The sequence below is a fragment of the Eschrichtius robustus genome, chromosome 7 (assembly GCF_028021215.1).
Source record: "Eschrichtius robustus isolate mEscRob2 chromosome 7, mEscRob2.pri, whole genome shotgun sequence".
Lineage (NCBI taxonomy): Eukaryota > Metazoa > Chordata > Mammalia > Artiodactyla > Eschrichtiidae > Eschrichtius > Eschrichtius robustus.
Window position 1 is genome coordinate 129983232 of NC_090830.1, and position 25458 is coordinate 130008689.

A 25458-nucleotide genomic window follows, 5' to 3' on the forward strand; every position below is an offset into this window, starting at 1 on the left:
AAATACCTTCACAGCAACATCTACACTGACCAGATATCTGAGTACAATGGCCGAGCCAACACTTAAAACTAATCATCACAGCAAGTATTCAGAACTCCTGTTTCTCTGCAAACAGCTGGTTCTGATTAGAAACTATTCTGCTTAGCTATTAAGTCTTCTAAAGAGCATTTTCAGTTAGTCTTTTCTTGTGGAGGGCTAAACACACCTGGGTGTGTTGAGAAGGGGAAGCCCGTGGCCTCAGAGAGTCCTGCTACCGGGGAGGCACAGAGGTGCCCAAAGCTAAGCTGAAGGAGAGAGTGAGAGTACAAGGGGTGGCCAACGCGTCGATGATCACCTGCCAAGCCAGTGTCCAGAAGTAATAGAGGAATCAGGGGAGAGGAAGCTCGTTGTATGCAGATGTGGTTCTAGAACACGCAGTGATGAGGAGGTGGGGATGGAGCTGGACCTGAATCTCTCTTATCTGGACGATACTCCATGGAGCAGACGCTCTTCCTTGCCCATTATCTCCTGAGGTCTACCTGCCTCTCTGTTGGTCCCTTGTCCCCGAGGGCTTCCCAGGGGAGGCAACTTCTAAGCTGAGAGTTGAAGGCTAAGTGGAGTTAACTACACACGGGCAGGGGAAGGAACAGCATCTGCAGAAACCTTGAGGAAAGAGAAGGGAGCAAAACTGAAGAGGTCCCATTGAGGCTGGGGCCTGCAGAGAAGGGAAGCGGGTAGCACAGTGGGCAGGGGCCGGTGGTTGGCATACCGTGGCTCATGTTAAGGATTGGGGGCTTTATTTTTTTTTCCTCGGTAGAATTTTTTTCGATTAATAGATTTCTTTTAAGAATACTTCTAGACTTACCAAAAAAATCGAGACAATAGTATCAAGAGTTCCCACTTACCCAAGCACACAGTTGCCCTATTATTAACATCTCAACAATAGCTTGGTTCATTTGATGCAATTCATGAACCAATATTGACACATTATTATTAACTAAAGCCCATAGTTTATTCCGATTTCCTTACTTATTCCCTAATGTCCTTTTTCTGTCCCAGGACCCCATCCAAGATACGACATGGCATTTAGTCTTTTTTTTTTTTTTTTTTTTTTATTTATTTATTTTTGCTGTGTTGGGTCTTCGTTTCTGTGCGAGGGCTTTCTCTAGTTGCGGCAAGTGGGGGGCCACTCTTCATCGCGGTGCGCGGGCCTCTCACTATCGCGGCCTCTCTGGCTGCGGAGCACAGGCTCCAGATGCGCAGGCTCAGTAGTTGTGGCTCACGGGCCTAGCCGCTCCGCGGCATGTGGGATCTTCCCAGACCAGGGCTCGAACCCATGTCCTCTGCATTGGCAGGCAGATTCTCAACCACTGCGCCACCTGGGAAGCCGGCATTTAGTCTTTATGTCTCCTTAGGCGCCTCTTGGCTGTGACTGTTTCTCAGACTCTCTTGTTCTTGATGACCTTGACAGTTTTGAGGAGGACTGGTCAGGTACTTTCTCAAATGTCCCTTAGCTGGGATTTGTCTGATGTTTTTCTCGTGATTAGAGTAGAGTTATGGGTTTGGGGAGGATGCTCACAGAGGTAAAGTGCCATTTTCATCACATCGTATCAAGGGTACTTACTATCAACGTGTTTTATGACTGTTCACATTGACCTTGATCGCTTGGCTGGGGTCGTGTTTGTCAGATTTCTCCACTGTCAAGTTCCTCTTTTTTTCCCCTGTTCCATACTGTCCTCTTTGGAAGGAAGTCACTGTGGGCACATCTCAGGACTGGGGAGTTGTGCCCCCTCTTTTAGGGGGAGTATCTACATAAATTTCTTGGAATTCTTTTGCATGGGAGATTTGTCTCTTCTCCTCCATTTATTAACTTATCCAATCATTTATTTATATCAATATGGACTCGTGGGTATCTATTTTATACTTTGAGTTATAATACAATACTACTTTGGTTGCTCAGATTGTTCCAGCTTTGGCCATTGGGCCATTGGCTCTTAGGGCTTTATCTTAAGAAGGTCCAGAAGCCCTGAGGCAGGCAGAGATCTGAGCAGATTTGCATTTTTAAAAGATCTCTCCAGCTGCTTGGCAGGGCAGGAGTGGTTTCAGGACTGATCAGGGCCCCCAGGCCCTGAGGCTCCCTGTCCTGGCCCAGCGGACTGGACAGGACCAGGGACAGCTGTGGTCCCATTGCCCTAAGTACACCCTCAGCTGTGACTTCAGGGTGTTGCCAACTCCAGTGTCTCTCCATGGCTGCTTTTTTCAACGGGGCTGTGGCCTGGATCCAGGGATCCAAATAAATCCTATCTCTTTCCCTTTGCCGGGTCCTTGGAAGTTTTCAAAGCAAGTTTCAAAAATATACAAATGAAAATTTAATTTCACTGAAATGGAAGTTGTTATTCGCCAGGCCTGGGCCAGAGTCTGAGGTCCCTGTTGGTCTCATGATTTGGAGATATATCCTCCATCGGTGCCCATTTCCAGCCAGGCCTCTCTTGTTGGAGCTGTTATGCCCTCTGTGTGTTTTCACCATGCCCAGGCGACTGCAGTGCCCCTGACATCTGTGGCTTTGTCTTCCCCTCTTTGGGCTTGGAGGGGAGAGCAGTGGGGTAGTGAGACCTGGTGTCTTAGCAAAGAAAGCCCAGGGCACATCTTATTACAGAATCGACAGATGTTCTGTTCTTGCAAGCATGCTGGGTGACTTCCTGCAGCCTCCTCCTGCTTCTGATGGCTGCTGTGGAAATGATGACATAATCCCACATTTCCAGTGCAAATGGCTTTTCTCTCGGAGTTTTCTCACCCTCCCCCCTCCCCCCATGTCCACTGGTAATCATTAGGCCACAAGCCTTGGGGAGAACAGATGTGACTTTGAGAGAGTCCGTGGGGAGGAGAGGGAGCTTCATTTCTCTGCTTCCCAACCCTGCCCGAAGCAAAGGGGTTGTCCTGGGAGGGACACTGCCCACCAAGGTGGCAGAGCTCCAACGGGCCTTCCTTGTTCCTTCAGCACTGCCCGTCTGTGGCCTTTGTGCTCAGCAGACACCCTGACCTACTAAAGCTGTTGGGAGAGCATTATGTGGCGATTAATTGAGCTTTAAGAGGCTGAAGCCAGGCAGGGAATCTGAAGATAAAGAATTTCCAGGAATGCAAGTCGAAAGCCCTCACTCTTGCCAAGGCAGCCACAGCTGACCAGGGGTTTTTGGACCTCGGGGGGCTTATGGCAAAGAGCCTGCTGTGTTGGCACGTGGGGCAGGCAGACGTGAACCTCAGCAAACATCAGAGCTGACCTCCTGCTCTGCCTGCTGGGGATGGCGGTCCCTAAGGAATCGGTAACTTGGAAACCTGGCCAAGGGCTGCCTGGACGACCCAGAAAGAATGAGCCGGGGGAAGCAGCCGAGCTTCTTGCAAGGAGGATCTGGTTCCAGGTTGGTGCAGGAAGGCCAGGGGACAGCACCCCTGAGGAACACCGCCCTGAATGCAGCCTGGGGTCTGGGGAGAGGCAGGTGGCCTGGGCTCACCACGGTTTCTGGTGGGACGTTCTGCCCACCGTGGGCAGCCCTCAGATGCTCCCGTCTCTCTGTCAGCACCTCTCCCGGACTTGAGAGCTTTTCCTGGCAGGAGAGGGAGTGAGGAGACCTTCTCCCTGGCCCCTGGGGTGGGACGCTCCTCCTGCCAGCTCAGGGAAGTGAACCCCTTGAGAAACACGGCACGTCCTCGCGCACAGGGCTAGGTCATTTGCCCACTCACAGCTCAGTGGGTAATTTTGTAGGTGGGGTCAGGACCATCCCTGGGGTTGCTGATGCTGAGACTCTCTGGTGATGAGATGCTGCACCGAGCAGACCGGGGTCTGATCTGGCCTCGTTCCTTTATTTACGTGAACCGCGTTTCATTTCACTCACTCTCCTGCCCGTCAGACCCACTTCTTGCGGGGCAGCCCTGGGCGTGGATGTGCTGCTGAGCGTCACCGTCCTGGCGGGACAAGCAGAGGCCGCCTGACCTGGCCTCCGGCTCTCGGTCGATCTCATGAACAGGCACCAGTGTCTGGGGGCTGCTGAGCTTCCCAGTGTTTGCAGGCGGGCGTGTCTGGAAGCTCCACCTGGCTGGCTTCAGCCCCAGGAGCACAGCGAGGAAGCCCGTCACTCTGTTCTCCAAACACAGTTCGGTAAACGGTGGCCTCCTCGGTCTGGGCGGAGTGGGTGCGGAGCAGGCGGGACCCATGATCCCAGCCCTCAAATTCTTTCTTTAAATTTATTTATTATTTTATATTTTTATTTTTGGCTGCGTTGGGTCTTTGTTGCTGTGCGCGGGCTTTCTCTAGTTGCGGCGAGCGGGGGCTACTCTTCGTTGCGGTGCGCGGGATTCTCGTTCCGGAGCACGGGCTCTAGGCGCGTGGGCTTCAGTAGTTGTGGCTCACGGGCTCCAGAGCACAGGCTCAGAGGCTCAGTAGTTGTGGTGCACAGGCTTAGTTGCTCCACAACATGTGGGATCTTCCCAGACCAGGGCTCGAACCCATGTCTCCTGCACTGGCAGGCGGATTCTTAACCACCGCGCCACTAGGGAAGTCCCAGCCCTCAAATTCTTTTTCCCATTTCTGGGGGGAGACAGAAGGAGAGTGGGCCCCCAGGCAGGGCTCCCCTGGCCCTGCTTATTGGGGTGCAGTTGGGAGACTCCTCCAAAGTTGGAAGGGATTCCGACCTGATTTGGGGTCCGGTGAGGAGCAGGGTGTGCGTGGAGCTTTGAGGGGCCAGTGAGGGCCTGGATGGAAGTGCCCAGCCCAGCTCTGGGGGCGTGGGAGGTGTCAGGGCAGCGTGAGGCCTGGGAGCCTGCCTTCCATTCCCAGTGGTGCCCTGGACCCCATGTTAGGTGGGCTGCCACTTTATAATTTTAGATTTTTGCATTTCAGGAGGGTCTCTGTGTCCCCGGCATTGGGCATTTCGTGGGGCATATGGGAGGCACGGCCTCAGCCCTCCAGGAGCCGACCTGGCCCAAACCTCTGCTTTGTAAGGAGAAACTGGATGCTCGGGGTACTGGGGGGCGGCTACCCTGGTTTGAAAGGGTCAGAGCAGACCCCTCTGGAGAGCGATGTGGACCTCCCAGAAACCAGGGAGCCACACCTTGTTGTCCCCAATGCTAGGGGACCAGAGGCATGTTCCCAGGCTGGACACTTACTGCCCCACAGAAATGTTGACGTAAGGTAGGACCCCTTCATCTTTTTCTGCATTAATGGCTTAAAGAGATGCAAAAAAATGTGTATATACCATACACTTATTCTGCACTGAACTTTTATAAGTCACCAGCCTCTGAAAGCTGTCATGAGACCTGGTAATGTCTCTCGCACATTTTCTTAGGGTCAGCGGGATGCGGCAGGAATTGGGTCAGTCTGCTGTCATGGCAAGATTGTCTTCCCATGGACAGATCAATTCCTAAAAAATCTGGGTATTTGGGAAAAATAATCCCTTTTCCTCAGGCACTAAGTTATAAGGTGATTGCATCCAGTGACGGTTAGGCAGGGTGCCTAGGGGGTTACATAGATAGGGCCTATGGGATGGTTATGAAAAGAAGGAAGTATTTTTAGGGTTTGGTAGCACACATGTGCATACACACATGCCCACACACACACACACACACACACACACACACACACACACTCACACTCAGTCACTGCCCTCAGATGTTATGCTAATTATCTATCAATAGATGCGTATGGTTGCTATTTCTGGCCCAGCTGTTCCGGATTTCTGTTCTATCACAGAGCCTTGAGTCAGCAGTTCTGGGACTCAGCGCCTGGTTTTCACCGCTCCACTCACAAGTAGGACAGCCCCGTGTCAGGCTCTGTGTCACGGCTAGTCAGGCATGGGAAGACATTTACTGCAGACCAGCTGACAACCGGCCACCTTCCTGAACTGGCCTCTGCTCTGGGGCAGCGGACGTCACAAGGACCCAACGAAGGAAGGGCCACGAGTTTTAGAGCTTCTGCACGTGCTCTTTTGCATTTTCATCTTGGAAGCATTTCCACACTGAACGGCCACTTTGGGGCCACTACGGAGAACCCTCTTTCAGTCCAGATGGGTGGAACCTGCAGTTCTCAACCTGTTTCTCCAGTCTGGCTTCAGAAACCAGCTTTACTGTCCATTTTGACAGCTGGGAGATTCCATCTCTGTTTACACTTGAATGTTCTCTTTAAAAGGCCTCTTATTCCTGGTACAAAGTAACCTCTAAAACCAGTAGGCTTAAGCTCTAGAGGAACTCAATAGATTAACACAACAGTCAAATCAAATACAATATTTTAGCTCTTTTAACAAGGACTGAAATGTTTTTATAGTGCTTTTGCAATTTTCTGTTCTTCTTGGAAACAGTTCTCCAAGAGGAAAGATGGATTTCACTGGTTATGTTTTTGATCCCAAACAGTCAATCGGTTCTCTCTTCCCAGGTTTGAATGAAACTTGACTATTTCTTAGTAGAAGCTTGAACTCTGGAGGTCGGTGTTTTATTTGGCCAAATGTCTCCCTGTTTGGTTTTGCCTATGATCTTAAACCTAGTTGATAAAAGTAGTTACAGTAAGGGGTGCAGATTATCTAAAGAAAATTGTTCCTTGAGAAAGACCACTTAAAATGAATCCACTTGTTGAATCAAACTTCTACGGTAATAGTGGGAAAAATGTTTAATTGGGACTTGATCTTGAAAAAAGAAATGAAAAAATTATGAGAACGATTAATATTTAACAAAATGTGGACTTTAATGATAACCATATGTTCGTGCTTAGCATGAACAAAGAATTTTGGCTATGTTTTTCTGGCAGATTTTCAGACTTGCGTATTCTTCACTTCGCACTTGACTCCTGAAGCTCAAGTACACAGTCACTTTAACATAAATGCTTCAACAGTTTTCTGAAGGGCTCTCTCGATTCTTTGATGTCCTCTCTTCGAAGCTACCTTCTTCCTCATCTTTGTGAGTTTCTCCTCTTCAGTTGTTCACAGATCACCATTTCTCAACAGCTTTGGGTGGCTTTTGAGCAATTCCTCAGGATCAGATTCATTCACTTCATGGTGTCCTGCAGCTTCTGCTAGGTTTGCAGTTTTCCTTTGCAGTTGGTGGTGCTGTATATTTCCCCACAATCAATGAGAGACAACTGGCAAGAACTTGTGAAGCCAGGAGGAGTATTTGAGGGACAACTGAGTCCAGAAGTGGTTGCTTTGTTGATGAACATCTTCCAAGGCTGACCTTTGCTTCCCCTTATTGTAACCTTGTCACTGTGGGAACATGGACGGGGGGAGGGGACCCTCTCTGCAGGATGGGGCAACTAGAAATATATCCTCCAGGAACTTCTGATTTTATTGATTGCTAGAGGAGCTAAGTAGGGGCTGATATGCTTGCTGAAGTTGCCATATGAAATTGAATGTTGTGTTGGTGGAAGGATATTGTTGAAGGCATTATCCACCATATACCCTGTTTCCTGATGGAGAACCCATAGGAAGGAACATGTTGAGAATATCAGTCACGCAAAAAGCTGCTTACCCATGGAATGGCCTTTTAAAAAAAAATCTGCTGGGTTTTATGAATTGTGTAACTGAAAATGATTGTTTCCCTTTTTGCTTTGGCTGCTGGGAAACGTAGAGCCAAACTTGCAGCTTACTCCAGCCAGGGCTTAGGTAAGTACTTTTGGGATAACCTCAGTCCCTCAGGCTTTTAGCCATCTTTTCTTTCAAAATTCTTTTGCTGTCTTGAATTGCAAGCTTGAGTCCTTTTTGAGATTAGGTAGGATATATTTTCTAAAATGTTATCTCAAGAGTGTCTTCTACCATTTCCATCTCAAAAGAGTTGAATTTATTTGGTAAAGAAAGAAGGATTTTAAGGATCTTATTTAGTCTTCTGGGATGTCTGTTTGTGTTACTGATTTCTTTTGCACATGTGATGAGGCTTCTCAACTCAGTGCTGTCCTCACTTTTGCATAGCCCTGGGTTTTTAGGGTTAGCCTGCTTTCCTTCCTTCTTGTAGGAATCAAAGATTAAAAATGTATCCTGAATCCTTAATTTTAAAATAAAAGTGAGTCTTACCGCTCTCTCTTTTTTTTAATATTTATTTTATTTATTTATTTTTTGGCCGTGCTGGGTCTTAGTTGCGGCGCGCGGACTTCTCTCTAGTTGTGGTGTGCGGGCTCCAGAGCACATGGGCTCTGTAGTTGTGGCGTGCGGGCTTATTTGCCCTGGAGCGTGTGGGATGTTAGTTACCGGACCAGGGATTGAACCAACCTCCCCTGCATTGCAAGACGGATTCTTAACCACTAGACCACCAGCGAAGTCCCCCTTATCTCGCTTTACTGATTTCTTTTCTAGTACATTTTGGGTTGCCTTCCTGGGTCTAACGGTAAAATCCTCAACCTTCACCTTCTATCCTAAAAGAATTGAAAGGCATTTTTTTCCCCATGAAGAGTAGCCTTTGGGGTGGTCCTTGCTTGCAGGGAACTTTGAAAGAGCTCAGGTGTACCTATGGTGAAGGCGGTGAGAAAGGCATAGAAGATCAGCCCTTTTCAAAGAGAGAGCAAGAGGACCTTGGAAAAGATGAGGTTTTACCTGAGCCTGCTCTTCAGCCCAGGTAAACCACCCACACTCCGCAGGGTGAGCATGTGAGATTTAATGTTGGAGTACAGAGGGTGATCAGAATCCCTGTGGCCCTGGAAATGAAGGAACCCCACAATCTTCTACCTTTTCTCTATTTACCATAAGACTGAAGACTTTTGCCAGGACCTGTTCCCACATCCTCTGAGGTTTCACACCGTGTATGTTTATGAAGCTCTGGCTGAGCGTGGGGCACACGGCAGGCCGGAGAGCGTGGACACCAAACACAGACACACGGATAAAGCGAGGCTCTGATGAGGCGAGAAAGCACCAAGGCTTAAATCTGCCCGCGGTAGAGAATGGGGAGAAGTCTGTGGGCTGGAGGAGACTCGCCCCTCCTAGAAGCTGGCCGGGAGATGGGCCCTGATGCACAGGAGGAATTGGGGGAGCTGGAGAGGTTGGGGAGGAGCACCTCCTCGGCTTGAGGTCACAGCGGGGACCCTGGCCCTGCTCGAATGCAGGATAGAGCCAGTGTCAGGATCAGGGCCGGAATATAGAACTGGAACTTTTTCCCGAAGGCAGTGGGCAACTTACGGAGCAAGGCCGCGGGACGTAAAAGCTGTGTCTCCAAAAGCCCAGGAAAATGGACCCCTGCTCTGTAACACCTGGGTGGGGAAAGTATCGGCAACACGCCGTTCGTGACCTGCAGCCTGGTCCTGCACGCTGGTCGGCTTTGCTGGTCTCAGGCTTCTATTTACATATGGTTGCTGAACGTGGGCCTGAACTCGGGCCTGAAATCAAACGGCTCCCAGCTCTTAGAATCTTAGGAAAGGCAGTGAGCGACAGGCTGGCTGGAGCTGTGGGTTGTGGGGCTGGACCTTCCGGGCTTGAGATGAAGGAACAAGTTGCAAGCGGGTGGTGATGGCACCTCAGAGCCGGGACCCTGCCTAAAGGTTGGCTTCCTAAAGAGAAGGTCCACATGCTTTTGTGCAGCCTCCCTTATGGTCCCCACTGTGACGGTGAAGGCCAGAGACTTGAAGAAATAGGATCTTGCCCAGGCCCATTCTCCATCTGTATTTACATTATTAGTGCGCGCCAGATGGATTTTTCTGTGATCTGACCTGGTTTCCTTTAGCCAGTGTGCTTGGGCTAATTAGCAGCGCAGGGGTCCACTGGTCTTGTTTGGAGAGTGTTGTTGCTATGGCAACTGGAGACTTCCCCGAGGCTGGAGGCAAAGATGAAGCCGCTCAAGTGTGTTTTTCTTGGGGTGTCAGAGGTGCTTCAAATTACTCGCCCTTTCTGACTGTGGCTCGGTCCCTTGGACCCTAGTGGGATTTAAGAGTCTGTACCATATATCTTATCTCTCAATTACAGGGATTTAGCAGGTTTGCTGATCTTTCTGGTATGTGTCAGTAAGTAACTTGAGAATAGACTCATCTTATTTGACATTTATAGGCCAGGCACATGCTAAATGCACTAATATATGTGGAATTGCTAATTGATCTAGAAATGATGGGTGCATTCCTTGATTTATCCAGGTTTCTAGGATGTCTTGGGGACATCAGTAGGAGGGTTGGCAGTGGAGCCCATCTAAGTGGGCTTAGCTGACCTTTAGCGTTCTAGAATATGCATGCTCTGATCCAGAGGCCGGCAGAGGGGGAGGAGTTCAGGTCTCATTAGGGCCATGGTTAGAAACATTGGGCATCACTGGTTTGGTGGAGAGAGGAAGTGCTCTGCTGTAGCAGCCTCTGCATCTCACGGAGTGGCCAGGTGCGGGCAGGTAGAGTCTGGAGCGTGGGGTGGGTGTGAAGAGGCGGTAAGGGAGGGAGGAGGAGCCGGGCCGTTTGAAGGCAGCACTTCCGGGAAGGAAGGCTGGGACTAAGCAGAGGGGACTGATGGGACTCTTGGGACTGATGGAGGCTCAGCCTCAGCCAGAGGTCTGGCCCAAGTGGGTGCTCAGTGCAGGTTTGACGACACTAGGGAATGCGTGATCGCAATGCCAGTTGCCTGCGTTGTGATAACTTTGGATGGAATCTGTGCTTTCGTATTGTGTAAACCCATGATTTTACCTTCTGGGCATGATGTGGGGTGGATGGCTGAGGAAGGAAGGGAGGAAGGGGAGGGAGTAAGCAGGCAGGAGTGGGGCATAGCGGGTGGTATCTGTGTCATCAGCAGTTCCTGTAGATAACCAGAGCCCAGGGTCTACGGAGCATTTAAGCTGGCTTAAATGGCCCTGGACTGCTGTTTTTTCGAATTTCCTCGGTCTAACTTGGATAGTTTTTTGTTGTTGTTGTTTTGTTTTGTGTTTTAATCTTTCCCCTTTTTGTTAGTTGTTCTTAGTCCTAGAAGTGTATCTTAAGCAGTCCATCTTGGTTGGTCAGCTTGGGCTGCTATAATAAAAATAACTTGGGCCAGGTGGCTTAAACAAAAACACTGATTTCTCACAGTTCTGGAGGCTGGAAGTCCGAGATGATCAGGGTGCAAGCATGGTCGGGTTCTTAGGGAGAGCAGCCCTTTTCCTCTCTAATCAGTCTCCCTCCCCATTTTTTTTAAGCTTTCCTTTTTTCTGTAGGCAGAATTACTAGCTAACCAAGCTTGTTTTATTTTATTTATTTTTTATTTATTTTTTTGGCCATGCTGCGCAGCGTGCGGGATTCTAGTTCCCCGACCAGGGATCAAACCCGTGCCCCCTGCAGTGGAAGCGTGAAGTCTTAACCACTGGACCACCAGAGAAGTCCCCAAGCTTGTTTTAAATTGTGTGTAAAGTAAACATCAACTGTCTTAAATGAGGGTCTGAGAAGTTCTTCCGGAAGTTCATCATAGAAACTAGGAATGCATGGATTTCAGTTGCATCGACCTCAAGGGCTTCCAGGTTGTATTTGCCTTTCCCCTGGTTTTGGGTCATGTTTTTGACATCACTGAGATGGTGTCAGCCTACTAAGTGAAGTGTCACTAGGTCATAAGTTTATGATTGTTGGGATTCTAAATAAAAGCACTTCACTGTAATGCCTCCTCATTTCCTACGTGGTGCTGTACTTAGGGGGAAAACGTTTCTTATAAAGAAGGAAAGAAGATTAACACCACTCAAGCAGCAGTTACAGTCCTGGTCCCAGGCTTTCATACATATAATTTAAAATTCCCAATACCCTGCAAAATAGATGCTTCCTCACTTTTGCCAGCTGAGGAAGCAGTGGTTTAGTATGGTCAAGCGATTGGCTCAAGGCCACACAGCAAAGGAGGGAGAAGTCAGGAGTTGAACTCCCTTCTCATTTCAAAGCCCTCTCTTGTTATTGCAGCAAATCCCTACCTGTTAAGGATCAGGACACTTGGAAGGGTCTGTGCTTTCACGTGTCATGAAAAATAAAAGTTAGCAGATGAGTTCTAATTGTGGTTTCTCATTTTTTCCCATGTGTTTTCCTAGTGCCGAGTTTGGCTGAAGGCCATACATACTCTCAGTGCCCAGGGAAGGGGTCACTTTCCTCGAAAGATTAAGTCTAGGTTAGTGCTTATGAAATTTTCAGCTCCATGAGGTCAGGTTCTTTGGACTCCCAGCTGCATATGTGGCGCAAGAGGTCTGTTTTCTGACAAAGAAACAAACCCTCGGGGTGCCGAGAATGACAGGATGAACAAGTCTCAGAATCCCTGCCACCAGATGACACGTGGCGCTGACAGTGAGTGACAGCTTCCTGGGAGGTGCTTTCCAGAGCAAGCCTCACCAGGCCACCCCCTGACAGTCACCTTCCCTGTGAGACTGACACATCATTAGCTATTTTCATATAAATTCGAGAAAGTAAACCTTCTCAGTGTTTCCTGGAAATTTCATGTTGTTGCATCCCGGGAAACGATTTTGACTTTCTGGCTCTTTGTTTGACACTGATCTTAAATATCGGCAGAGGAAAGTCAGCCCACCATGAAGCTCTAGAACTACCCTGACATCAGGAGCCACAGCCTCAGAAGTACCCGTCCAGACATCCCTGGCCACAGTTTTAGAAAACACTCAGTGTGTTGGAGGACATTTCAAAATGCTTTGAGTTTTGTTTCCATTTTATTTTTCTTTTGGCCACAATTTAGATGCATTTTAGGCTGACTGCGCTGTGGGGTAAAGAAATGCTGGGAACCTGGAGAAGAGTTTTCAATTTACGCATCAGAGGTTCCACCTTAATTCAGTCGTGAGTCTGTGTTTGGAGCTCGGAATGGGATGGATGGTGGGCCCCCAAACCTCCTGAACCAAAAGGAGATGAAATCCTTCTCTAGTAGCCTTCGATGACGACGCCCAGGAGCCCAAGCAAGACTTGAGGGTTTTGGAGCCAGCCAGAGCCAGGTGGGGGGACCTGGCTAGCTGGGCATGGCTGCCCCAGCAGGGGGATGGGGGTGGGTGCTGTGGGCACTGGATGGGGTGTCACAGACATTCCTGCAGGCCCAGCCTGTGTTTAGAATCACAGAGATGGATGTTTTGATTGTATGCCAGGGAGGACTGCCTTTTCCCTGTACACCCTTAGCCTTAAGGGGCTTGACATGCTGCTCTCAGCTTGCCTGGCCTCTGATGGTTTAGGATGAGCCCTTGCACGGGGCTTCTCTGTGGAGCCCTCATCTGGCGGCCAAAGATGGGGCTGCAGGCTCTGTAGCCGGCTGTGTTTCTTTCTTCCCCCAATCCCCCCACCCCCAAAAGGTGTCCTTGGAGGCCGGGCCTAGGTTCACGGGGGCGTGGGGAGGGCGGGGAGCCAGGCCCTCGCATCTCCCTGGTACAGGCCTCAGCCAGCTACAGCCTGGCCACCGGGCCTGAAGGAGGCAGAAGCCGCCAGGATACTGCACGCGTCTTGCACATTTCCCACTGCAGCCTGTGTACCTGCTCTCCCAGCCATCGGGAGAGTCCACTTCCTTCTTTGGAGGGATGAGCCAGCTGGAATGAGAATACCCTCAGTCCCTCTGTGGTCAGCCTGGCCGAGACCACCACGCCCCTCCCTCCTGGGGCCCCGCGCTCCCCAGCCCGCAGTGCATTTGCATTTCAAAGCCACACAATGCCGGCGATCTGGGCGAGGCTGCGGGAAGCTGGGGGAGGTGACTTGGGTGTAGAGGGAGGGTCTTCGCCCCGTTTCCGGAGCCAGCGGTGGAGCTTTGTGAAGATGCGGGCGTCAGGGGCTGCTCGGTGATGATGACATCACCGTGTCGTACACAGAAGCCGGGCTGCCGGGGGGTGTGAGAGCAGATCCATTCGGACCCCACCGGCGCTCACGCTCACACCCGCGCGCCCCGGCAGAGCCGCGCGCGCCGTCCACACTCGCGCACACACTGAGGCGCGCGCCGGCCACCCTCGCGCGCACACATCCCCGCGGCGCTCGCTCCCCGGGCTCCGGCTCGGGCCCCGATCCGCAGCTCCCCGCCGCCGCCGCCGCCCCGGATGCCAGCAGCTGCTCCCATCTGCAGTGCAGCAGCCCCGGCCGCCGGCCGGCCCACCCCGGGCTCCCGCTGGAGGAATCGTGCCAGGACGCTGGCCCTGCTCGCGGCTAGCCTGCTCGCCAGGGCGCAGCGAGGATGGGAGGGTCGCAGTCTCTGCAGCCAGTCCCAGCCAGCGACCTGAACCTGGAGGCTTCCGAGGCTATGTAAGTGCTCCGCCGGGCCGCCCTGGAGGCCCCCCGTCCCCCCAGGAGGAGAGGCTACCGGGGCTTTGTTAGTGCCCCCTCTCCTGATGCCCGGGCAGCCTGGAGCTGGGGCTGGCCCCGCCGTTCTCTCCAGGCAGCCTTGCATGGTTTTACCTGGTGGCTCCCCCTTCTAGCATTTAGTTCCCCCTCTGGAATGAGCATCTGGCAGCCCCAGGATACTGCCGGGGGCAGAAGTGACCCCCTGGAATTTTATGGTTCAGCAGCCCAGTGCATGACTGGGGGCTTCTTGTGTGTCTTCACTCTGCACCCCCGGCACAGTGGTATTTCCTGCAAGGGGACAGCCGGGCCTCAACAGGGGCCTCATGGGAAGAATCCCTGAGTGTGGCAGTGCTGTGCCCGTGGAGACAGACCAGTTTAGCGGCAGCCACTCACGTGGCTCGGCGGATGGAGTGGAGCATCGCTGGTAGACGTTCAGTCCCGTTAGCCGAAGCGTCCGTGCACTCGCTCGCTGGTGAACACTGTCGAGGACAAGGCCGCTTGCTATTATTAGTAAAGGCAGCTGAAGGGTCCTGTCATTGGTCCATTGGTCGAGGCAGCATTTGACTGTGCATCCATCCAGGAATCCGATCGTTTCTCTAAACCACAGAGCTAATGTGCTCAGAAGTGGCCTTTATCCTGGCTGGGTGTTTATTAGGATTGCCATTTCTATACGGTCGTCTCCATTACCTCCCCGGGCATGCCTGGAGGATGGGGCTTATGGAATAGATCTGGCTGCCGAGCTGTATTTCAGCAGGTCAGGCTTGCGGGCCTCCACATCCCAGCCTGGCCTGCTCTCCTTTCCCAAAGAGAAGAATGTGTTTCAGAGAAGAGTATTTTGTGGGGATGCAGGGGTGGGGACGGTCAAGTGGTCACGGGAGCCGCTGATGTGTAGATTAAAGGGTTGCAGGGATTGGTCTGTGTGTTGTAGTAGGGACGGGGTGCCATGTGGGGCTTCCTCACTCGTCCCCGCTCCTGGGTTTCAATGAGGAGCTGGCCCAGCGCGGTGATGTAATGCTAGGCTGAGTGAGCCTCATGGTTTTCCAGGCTCCGGCTCTTTAGCAGTGAACCATGCTAAGGAGCAGGTGTGCACCGATCATTTGTCTTCCTCCCCGTAGCTCGAGAAAGCATCATCTTACAATGGAGGCGCATTGTGTTGGAGGATTTTAAGTGCCGTGAGCCTTGAGCTTTGCCTGCCCTGTTTCTCGTTCATGTGTCGTATTGTTAGATGCGTGGAAATAACGTACTACCACACAGGACTTGAGCCTAAGCCTATAAGAACAGTTTCAGCCTGTTTTTAGTTAAAGAGTGGTAGGCACTAACTGGCTAGTGAGCTGTCAGGGCTCAAACCTGTCTAAAAGCTTTAGAGAGACTTGGAAAAGATAATGTGACCGTATGTTTGGGAAAATACACTCTTCAGCCATTGGGAATTCAGCTTACCCGTCCCTGGCATCCCCTCCCTCTTTCCCAGTTGCGTTAGTAAATGGCCAGGATTCTGCTGGTTGAGGGCTGAGTTGGGAGAGATTCTGTTAGGTAGAAGCTGCCTTTTTGGATAAGGTCCCCTAAGTCTACCCTATGGGAATAAGTGGTGTTTAAGTAAAACTCCAGGCCAAGCAGCCACATCGTGATGGAAGCTGCTTCTCAAATATTGCATGGGTGAGCTGGTCCATGTGTGCCGGCCTGAGTCTTCTTTCCCTGCAAGTGCTACTTCTGAAATGTCTCTAAATCGAGATCTTTAAGATAGTATATTTACTCCTAAACAGAATCCCACCCTCCATCCCCTAACATTTTTGTTTTGAAAAAATGGAGAGAGTGGAAATGCTTGGGGCTGGTGCCATACCTGGCAACTATTCTCTAAAATCGCATCTCTGCTGTCTGAGTAACTGGGGCTTGTTTTTCTACTACAGATTTGCTTATTTCCAGTCTAGAGATTTAAAAAAGTATGTTAAGGGAGTACCCCCTTTTTGCACAGGTTCGTGTCTTTCACAGTAGTATGCGTTTCCATGCACGTAAAATCACATGCACATGAATAATACGCAAGACAGCGTAGCATATGGTCCATGGCAGAAAAGACGCTTCCGCTGTTAAGATAATGCTGTCAGGGCTGCAGGGACGGAGATGAACTCGGTACACGCCTGCCGCGAGGTACAGCCCATGACAACTGGTATCTAGACCGAACATTTATATCTCTTTTTTTTTCTGGTGGTTCCCTGTGAAAGATCAAATTAAGGGGGGGGGCCTGTGTGTAAGAGTGAAACCAAAAGGCAGAGGAAGACAGGGATGATTTGGAAGTCCCTGCAGGACATTTTTTTTTTTTTTTTTTAGTTTCAGGATTTCTGTCTTTCTGGTTTCAGGTTGGGGTGCCTTTGGGCAACTTTTGTGGCCCCAGCTGAAAGCTTCATTCTGTACAGGAGTGCAGTGGGATAAGGAAGGAGGAAGATGGGGAGTCTTGTGTCTCCCCTCTGGGGTGTAGCAGCAGACTGGAGGGTGGCACATGGGATTGGGAGGTGAGGCAGGGGGGGTTGAGGTTCAAGTGTTGAAGTCCCTTGCTATTCCCGGGATGGTCCACAAATGGCAGCATCAGCTTCCCCTAGCTTGTTAGAAAGGCAGAATCTTAAGCCCCACCCCAGATTGGCTACATCAGAATCTCCATTTTAACCAGTGATGTGTAAATATGCCCAGATGATTTTTAGGCAGAAAAGTTGGGGAAGCCCTGAGCTAGGTGAGTCTCTCCATCCTGGTCCCTCAGAAACCGTTGGCCACTTCTCTAGCTGCTGCTTTCTTGTCTGGGAAAGAAGTTCTGGTAGCGACAGTAGCCATTGTTTCCAAATAGGAGAGGGGTAGCAGGGAGAGGAGAATTCTGCCACGGAAAACACTTACTCCTCAGCACTGACGGTTGGGAAACACATACAGGAAAGGGACAGGAAGTACTTGAGTAAATGTGGTCTGAGTCTATTGATTAGACCCGCTGTCTGTGCCCTTCTTCCGCTGCAGCGTTAAGTACTTTGTCCTTTGTGTAGCTGGAGACCCTCATTCCGGGGGCTCCCTCAGCTTCCTGCAAATTCCCACACCCTGGCCACCGAGGGGCAGCCAGGGGCCATTAGCATCTGAGAGTGAAAGTGATTGTTCTGTGGGCAAGTTCAGCCTGCTTCGTCTGTGGCACCACTCATGACCTGGGCTCTAAAAAACAAATCACAAATAGGGAAACCCATGCCTGTGTAGACCCGTGAGGATCAAAATAGGAGGGCCAGGATGGATGGAGAGAAGTGATGAAGGCCCTGGTGATTGATGAGACAGGGGAGGGAAAGTTAAAGACAGTGGGGAATGCAAGTGGAGGGTTTATACTCAGATGACCAAGAAAAGGATGTGGCATTTGCCAAAACGAGGAAGCGGGATTGGGAGTGCGTTTGGGGGAAGGTTGATGAGTTTGGGCTGGGATTTGAGATGCAAGTGGGATCAGAATTACAGCTGAGAGGGAATTCCCTGGCGGTCTAGTAGTTAGGACTCCAAGCTTCCACTGCAGGGGGCACGGGTTCGATCCCTGGTTAGGGAACTAAGATCCCGCACGCCGTGCAGCATGGCCAAAAAAATGAAAAAATAATAATAATAATAATAACAATTAAAAAAAGGCAAATATATATATATATATATAGCCGAGACAGTGGCCAGGACCAGAGAGGCCTTGGGCACCACCTGCACCAGGTTGAGTGGTTCCAGGACAGGGGTTGCAGCTCTTCGTGCGGCTGTGGTCGCAGACAGGAAAGTAGAGTTTTGGTCTCTTCCATCCTCGTGTGGCTGGCTCCTCATCCTGTCTCTCAATCTGGGAGCTGCTTAGAGGGTCCAGTGACTCTGATCTTGCCCCACCTGCCTCTTAGGGCTTCTCAGAGGTGAGGTTCCACCTGTGTAGACTCTGAGAAGGCAAAAGCACCAGACAGTGGCAAAAGCAGGAATGCTCTGTGCCTGAAAATTGCCAGCGTGTCAATCACTCAGAAGTCCAGAAAGGGCTGCTGGGGCTCCTGGCAGGATCTTTCTTTAGGTCTCATTGGACCTCTTTCAAAGCCTTGTTTCTTAAGGCGACCCTTGGCTAAGTCATTTAGCTTAAATGGCAGCATCTCGAATGTGGGCTTCTCAGTTCCTAGAAGCAGATTTCACTTTTGAATATTATCGTTTGACAAAATGATGAGTAGTTTTTTTCCCCCTGAAACTGAATAAGCTGTAAAGTTGTCTGTAGAGTGGGAGTTGCCTGAGTCCCAAAGGTGCTATCTCAGTTCAGGTTGCTATAACAAAAATACCACAGATGGGGTGGCTTAAACAACAGATATTTATTTCTCGTAGTTCTGGAGGCTGGGAAGTCCAAGATTAGTGTGTCGGCAGAGCCAGTGTGTGGTGAGGGCCCCCTTCCTGGTTTACAGACGGCTGTCTTCTTGTCCTCGCATGACAGGACAGTGAAAGAGAGAGACGGAGAAAGAGAGAGAAAGCAAGCTCTCAAGTATCTCTTCTTATAAGGGCACTAATGCCCTTATAAGGCTCCACCCTCATGACCTAATCACCTCCCAAAGGCCCTGCCTCCTAATGCCATCACGTTGGGAGTTAGAGTTTCAGTGTACAAATTTTGGGGAGACACAAGCATTGAGTCCATAGCAGATGCTTTTCCTTGGTTACCATTTCTGAATATCTCCAGCATGGGCTCTGTGGCCAGGTACCTGGGTCCGGAAGAATGGCCCTTCACTACCTTCTCTGTAGAGCTTATCTGCTGGCATTGTCTAAGGTGAGCAGAAGGCCAGAACATTCCAAGGCCTTCCAGGTAGCTGCCAATTGTCCAAGGGGTCATGCCACCCCTTTCTGCTGGGCACTGGGACAGGGCACCTGCTGATGGTAGGGTGAGTAGCTACGACTGGGGGATTGATTAAGTGACCGTGGCAGGTGTTACATCCAGGTCAGTGGATTCGGGGCACTCTCCCCATCGACGCTCTGTCCTCATCTTCATGTTTCTTTCTGCCATCTACAGCCTGTTTCTGTGGCTATAGTTTTGGTTGCCTAGGAACCACTGTAGCCTGAAATATGATTGGCTGCTCTTGCCAGATGGATTGCCTGAGCTGGGGCAGCGTTCGGGGGTAGGCAAAGGATGTTGAACAATTCCATTCTCTCTCCCTAAGATTAATGATGAGCACTTAGGTATTGTAAACAATTGTTCCATGAAAGCCAATGGTTCATGGACTCATGCTTTTGCTTCAGGTTGACGGCAGTCTGGGGGAGACTGGTTGGCCACAAAGAACCGACTTGGAACTGCTCATGTATATCCATTCTGCATTGGAAGTGGTAGCTTTGATGGCACTGGTTCTGTTTATGTTTACAACTTCACTTTAGCAGTTGTTTCTAGAGAGCAGGTGGGTGCTGTTTGCTTTTGCCGAACATGGAAACAGAGCTGGATGCTGCAGTGTCAAAGCCAAGAGTGAAAAGCTCTTCTTCTTAGTCTTGTTGAGTAGACTCAGGTGTTTCCCATTATAGAAACATTATATTATTGCTCCTATGATGAGGCAAGTACTTCCGCCCCCATTTTATAGGTAAGGAGACTGAAGTCACTGCATGGCTTAAATTAAGGGGTTGGCAAACTTTTTCTGTAAAGGGCCAGACAATAAACGTGTTAGGCTTTGCAGGCTGTATGTTCTCTGTTGCAACAACTCTTCTGTGAGAGTGTGAAAGCAGCCACGGACAGTTAGTGAGTACATCAATGTCCCAGTTAAACTTTAGTTACAGAAACAGGCAGTGAGTTGTACTTTGCTGGCACCTGATCATACAGGGCTTGGACTCATGTCCCCTCCTCTCATTACCTCATGGCCATTTATCAACACAAGGGTCCTCAAGTCTTCGGCCTGGGCCACCTTCTCTGTTCTAAGACATCTCATCCATGCTCATGGATTTAATACTATTATATACCGAGAATGCCCGCATTTATATCCTTCCTTCTCGTCTGAGCACCATACTTATCCAGCTGCTTACTTTATATCTCCTCTTGGGTCTCTCAGGGGCCGGTCAGGCCTAACTTGTCCAAAATAGAACTGATGACCTTCCTTATCTCAAAAACAAAAAAAGTACATATGAAGTAACCGAGCCTCCACCCCAGTTCCCCATCTCAGCACATGGCACCTCACCGCCCAGCTGCTCTGACCAGAAACCTGGTAGTCAAGTCCTGTTTTTCCTTTTCCTTCACCTCCCTTCTTTCTAAACAGTTCCCTGTATCTGCTTCCCTTTGCTTTTAGTCTAACATCCAAACCCCCTGTTGGGGCCTACAAGCACACCGGTCAGCTGTCAGTTCTTTGAACATGCAATACCCACCTGCCCCAGGGTCTTTGCACATGCTGTAAGCCGTCTAGAAGGCCTTCTGCCCCGTGCTGGCACGGCTGCCTCCTTCTCCAGCTTTGATTCTCGGCAGGTTTTCCTGCCTTTACTCTCCAGTGCTGTCCGGTGGAACCTGTGACGATGGAAAGGTCCTATAATTCGTGATGTCCCATATGGTAGCCGCTAGCCACTAGTGGCTACTGAGCGCTCAAAATGTGGGTAGTACACCCAAGAAACTGAATCTTTAATTTTATTTAATTTAAATTAAAATAGCCACGTATGGTAAGCGGCTGTTGTATTGGACATTGCAGCTCAGTATATCATTCTTTTGTTTGAGTTCTTTGTAAAACTCAGCACAGTGTGGAGTTATTTGATTTGTCCCTTTAACTGTTATCAGAATGTGAGCAGCATGAGGGCATTCTCCTTGGTTTTCTTTTTTTTTTTTGCTGCTTTTTATTTACTTATTTATTTAGTTAAACTTTATTCAAGTATAGTTGATTGACAATGTTGTGTTTAATTTCTGCTGTACAGCAAAGTGATTCAGTTATACATACATATATTCTTTTTCATATTCTTTTCCATTACGGTTTCTCACAATTTTACTTTTTATGCTTGTGTCCCCCGTACCTAGTACAGTGCCTGGCACATAGTAGGCGCTCAGTAAATCATTTGTTGAATGAATGAATGCATGAACAGATGAATGAATGTCTTACTAGCAAAAAGAATCCTAGGTACATCGGCTCCACACTGAGCTATGCCAAGGGGCCCTGCAGTCGGGGACTTGATGGGGCCGGGAGAGGCTTGGGTGGACCCCAGGCACTAAGGTTCTGTGGTACTTGACCCAGGAAGACAGCTGGTTCAACCCTTGGCCTGCCAGTCACCACCATGTAGCGTCACAGGGTCCTGCCAGAGCCCCCGGTTAAAGGAAGCACATCCCTGCCTAAAGGCTCCCGCAGAATATCCCAGGATGCATTGCAGGCTACAGGTTACTCCGGTAACAGCTGGACACACACCGCAGCCTCCTTCCCTTCCTGGATGGCTCGCTCCTCCTCTCGGACGTCTGTTTTCTCCCAAACTTCTGTGCACCCGAGGGTGTCTCGGTCCGTCTCTCAGCTGGTCTCTTCCCCGCCTTCATTGCTGGGTAGATGAGGCAGCGGCCGCAGGCAGTGCAGAGGCTTATGAGGAGGCTGGGGCAGGACAATGAGCAGCGATTTACCTTTGTTCTCTCATTCTTTGCCCTAGAAAAAGAAAGCAGCTCCTGGGGTCTTCTGCACAATGCATCCCATTTCTGTGTGATAAATTACCTGTTGGAGAGGTGGACTTCCCGCAGGTCTTGTACTTGCCAACCCTCCTTATTTAGAAGCGTTGTTTTCTCTGCGTTAGCTGCTTTCACTGTTTTCTCTGCTTTCTCCTTAAATGGAAGCAGCAGCAGCTCCTGGCTCTGGGCCGGGGATGGTGGGGTGGAGGCAGGGGTGGAGGTGGCCCTTCTGTCCAGGGTTTGCTCCAGCCCTGCTAACAGGCAGATCCTAGCAGCTCTTTGTCCTTATGGGACTGACAGCTAAGGCCAACTGCTGGGCCCAGTTTGCGGTCAACATCCCAGCTTCATTTCCTTCAAGGTGTTTGTGGAGTTCCAGAGTCTGAGAATTTTAGAGCTGGAAACATCAGGATCTTAGATATCACAGGGGGCTTTTTCCTGACAGAAAGTTAGTTTTAAATCCCATGAGCACATCATTTGTGAACTATCACTCGGGCCTTTCCTGCTAGTTATTATTCAAACTGAGTCTGGTAGTCATTTTAATCTTTTCCCTTTAACTTTCAATTTGCTAAAAAATATATTTAGGTATATCATTTGGCAAGCTTAAACCAGAGGTGTCCTCCCAGGGCAGTGAAATAGCTTAGACTGCAAATTCTCTCTCCGCTGAGGAAATGTAGCGGATAGTTTATTTGGGGATAAAAATGACCGACAGGGCCCTTGGTCCAGACCCTCCCTTGCATCTTAGCTTGTGTCTTTGCCCTGAAGTGTCTTTTAATTTTCTGATTCCTTCCATCATCTCAGGGATGTTCTAGAGGTCAATTTCTAAGGGAAGTGGGTGTTTACCCTGTTTATCCGAGTGGGAGGTAGCTGAAGTTCGTCTAGGTTGAGCTTAACATTTATTAAACACCCAGCCGCTCTTTATTGATGCTGGGGGAGAAAATCACCCTGAGATTTGCCAACCCGTCAGCCATGCTTTCTGCAGCTCCGCCCCCTTCTCCCCACCCTGCACAAGCTCGCCTTTAATGGGGATCAGATCTGGGTCTCTGGGACTTCAGAAGCAGTCTGGATCAAAGGGGGCTCCAGCTTCTGAGAGTTACTTTTCTTTGTCAAGGCCCTGGTGGAACTTGCTAATTGTTCTTTGATCTGCTTTAAAGGGACATGCCTAAAGCAGTCTGGAAGTATTTTCCCTCCAGGAAGAAGGCGGGAGAGGCTGGCTTTACTTTAGGGAAAACATCTGCAAACATGTAGGTCTTGCGTGGAATTTCCTGGCCCGACTTTGTTCAGAGAGGATCCTGTCACTGTGTTCATTTCCTTTAATGCTTGAGGGGAGAAGGACCGACCCTGAAGACACTTTCCTGGAGGGCAGTGCTGCTGGGGGAGTGAGGTCATCACTCACAACTTCAGTCTCCAAGGAACTCTGCTCCTGGGGGAGAAGGAAAAGGCTGAGGTGTCCAGAGGGTGTGCGAGAGGCAGCTGCTGGGGGTGGGTGGGCGGTGCCGGGGTCAGGCTGGACCCTTTGGTATTCCAGCCTCAGTGTCTCTTGGAAGGGCTTTGCCTGTGGCCTCAGCTAGGCATCTTCGCTGGCACGTGAAAAACCCAAACTTCAAACTGATTTAAAGAAAAGAGGGAGCGGGGAGAGATAAATTAGGAGTTTGGGATTCACAGTTACGCATTACTATATACAAAATAAACAACAAGGACCTACTGTATAGCACAGGGAAGTATATTCAATATCTTGTAATAACCTGTAAGGGGAAAGAATCTGAAAAAGAATGTATATATTTGTATATGTATAACTGAATCACTTTGGTGTACACCTGAAACTAACACAACGTTGTAAATTAACTATACTTCGACTGAAAAAATAAAGGTCCAGAGCAAAGAAAAAAAAAAAAAAAAAAAAAAAAAAAAAAAAGAAAAGAGGGAAAATGTTTCCTATAACTGACGGGTGGTAATTGTCAGGACGGCTTAGAGAAAGGGATCTCCTCCCATTTTGTCCAAAAACCTGAAAAACCTGAAACATCAGAGTTTGTGGCTTTTAGACTCACCTTCTTTGACCTACAGTAGGTGAGTTCCTCCTGGGGCTGCCCCTCTAACCTCTTGATGCCTCTAAGGGGCTTTCAGCCGCTGGGGTTTTGTGCAGCCTCTGGTGCTGCCTGCAGGGACCAGGCTGGGAGGTGAGGAGACCGAGGGGAGGGAGGGGCGGTCCTCTGGGCCCTGGTCCTTGTTTGGCCGGTGAACTGACCTTCGGCAGCTCAGCCTGTGTCTCGGGCCCTAACGGGGGTGTCATGGGAGACGAGCCTGCTCCTGGGAAAACTCCCCGGTGTTTTGGCACCTGTAGTGAGTATGTTTAGGTCCCAGGGTCAGGCCTGGAAGAATGACCCAAGGCCAAGGGAGAAAAGTAAGGAGCGGGAGGAGTATGGTCGTGTGTGGCTGGACGCTTCCATCAGTGTTTGCCCCGGCGTCTTGCTGCGGATGGTTCTGGGCGCTACACGGAGCTGGGGTCCGTGGGAAGGAGTGCCAGGTGAGAATGGCGAGGTGGACTCTGGTGGGACTGGTGCTCAAGGTGCTGCCTGTGAGACTTCAGAGTGGAGAGGTGTTCGTTCTCGTGTCCCTCGTGCCCAAGTGTTCGAGTAACAGATGACGGAAGAGCGCGTGGACCACACACCATGGACGCTGGCCCGCTCCGGGGCGTGGCTCTTGCCACCCACCCGACTGCACAGAACCGGCGCTGCCCCCAGCCTCAAGGCCGCCTCGGGATTTAGTCACGGCCCCGAGGTCACTAGCCACCTGCTCCCAGAGACAGGACAGTAGGAGGGGGCTGTGCTGGTGGAACTCTCCCCCCACTGCCTTTCTCTGTCTCTGTCTCTCTGTCTCTCTCTCCTGTCTGCCCGCTCTGTGTGAGTCTGTCCCTGTCGCCTGGTCCTGCCCGTGGATTCAGTGGGTTCTTTCTCCTGACTGCAAGTCCTCCGTTTCCTCTCTGTCTTTCTGGCTGGTGAAATGGGTCCATATCTGTGACCTGCATATTTTACATGGACCAGAGGGCCAGGTGACATTGACACTGGGGGGTGGGGGGGGAGGGGGTGCTGATGTAGTGACCCGGCCGCTCCCAAGATAAAGAGGGGTGAGGGTGCCCAGAACAGCGCTAAGCAGCCCATCTCCACTGTCAAGAACAGTGCAAAGTTAATAAATGCCACCTTAAAAAACAATTAGTGGACCACCGCACACAATGCAGACCTGTCCTAGGTTCCTGGGCACGAGGCATTGCCGGCTCAGTCTGTGCCCTCAGGACCGTCAGCTTTCAGAGCCTCAGTGATGACATCCACGAAATGGGGTTAACACCCCATCCCCCTCCTTGTTGCAGAAGAATTCTGCGCCTGAGAGAATATATGTAAAGAAATGATATATGACATAATGATGGATACATGTCATTATACATTTGTCCAAACCCAGAGAATGTGAAACACCAAGAGTGAACGGTAATGTAGACTATGGATTTGGAGTGATTATGATGTGTCAATTTTATGTTGATCAACTGTAGCAAATGTCCCACTCTAGTTGAGGATATTAGTAATAGGAGAGTCTATACATGCGTGGAGGCAGGGAATAGTAAGTATATGAAAAATCTCTGTCTTTTCCTCAGTTGTGCTGTGAACCTTAAACTGCTCTTAAAAACTAATGTCTTAATAAAAAAAAAACCCAG

At 50.1% G+C, this 25458-nt stretch overlaps 1 protein-coding gene across 1 annotated transcript in view; it reads left to right on the top strand.

Moving 5' to 3' along the window:
• Nucleotides 1-14042: 14042 nt before the first annotated feature.
• TACC2 (transforming acidic coiled-coil containing protein 2) overlaps nt 14043-25458 on the top strand; it is a 75350-nt gene continuing 63934 nt past the window's right edge. Inside the window, exon 1 of the mRNA XM_068548689.1 lies at nt 14043-14125. Coding sequence (XP_068404790.1) covers nt 14058-14125 — 68 coding nt within the window. The 5' untranslated portion in view covers nt 14043-14057. The remainder of the gene's footprint in view (nt 14126-25458) is intronic.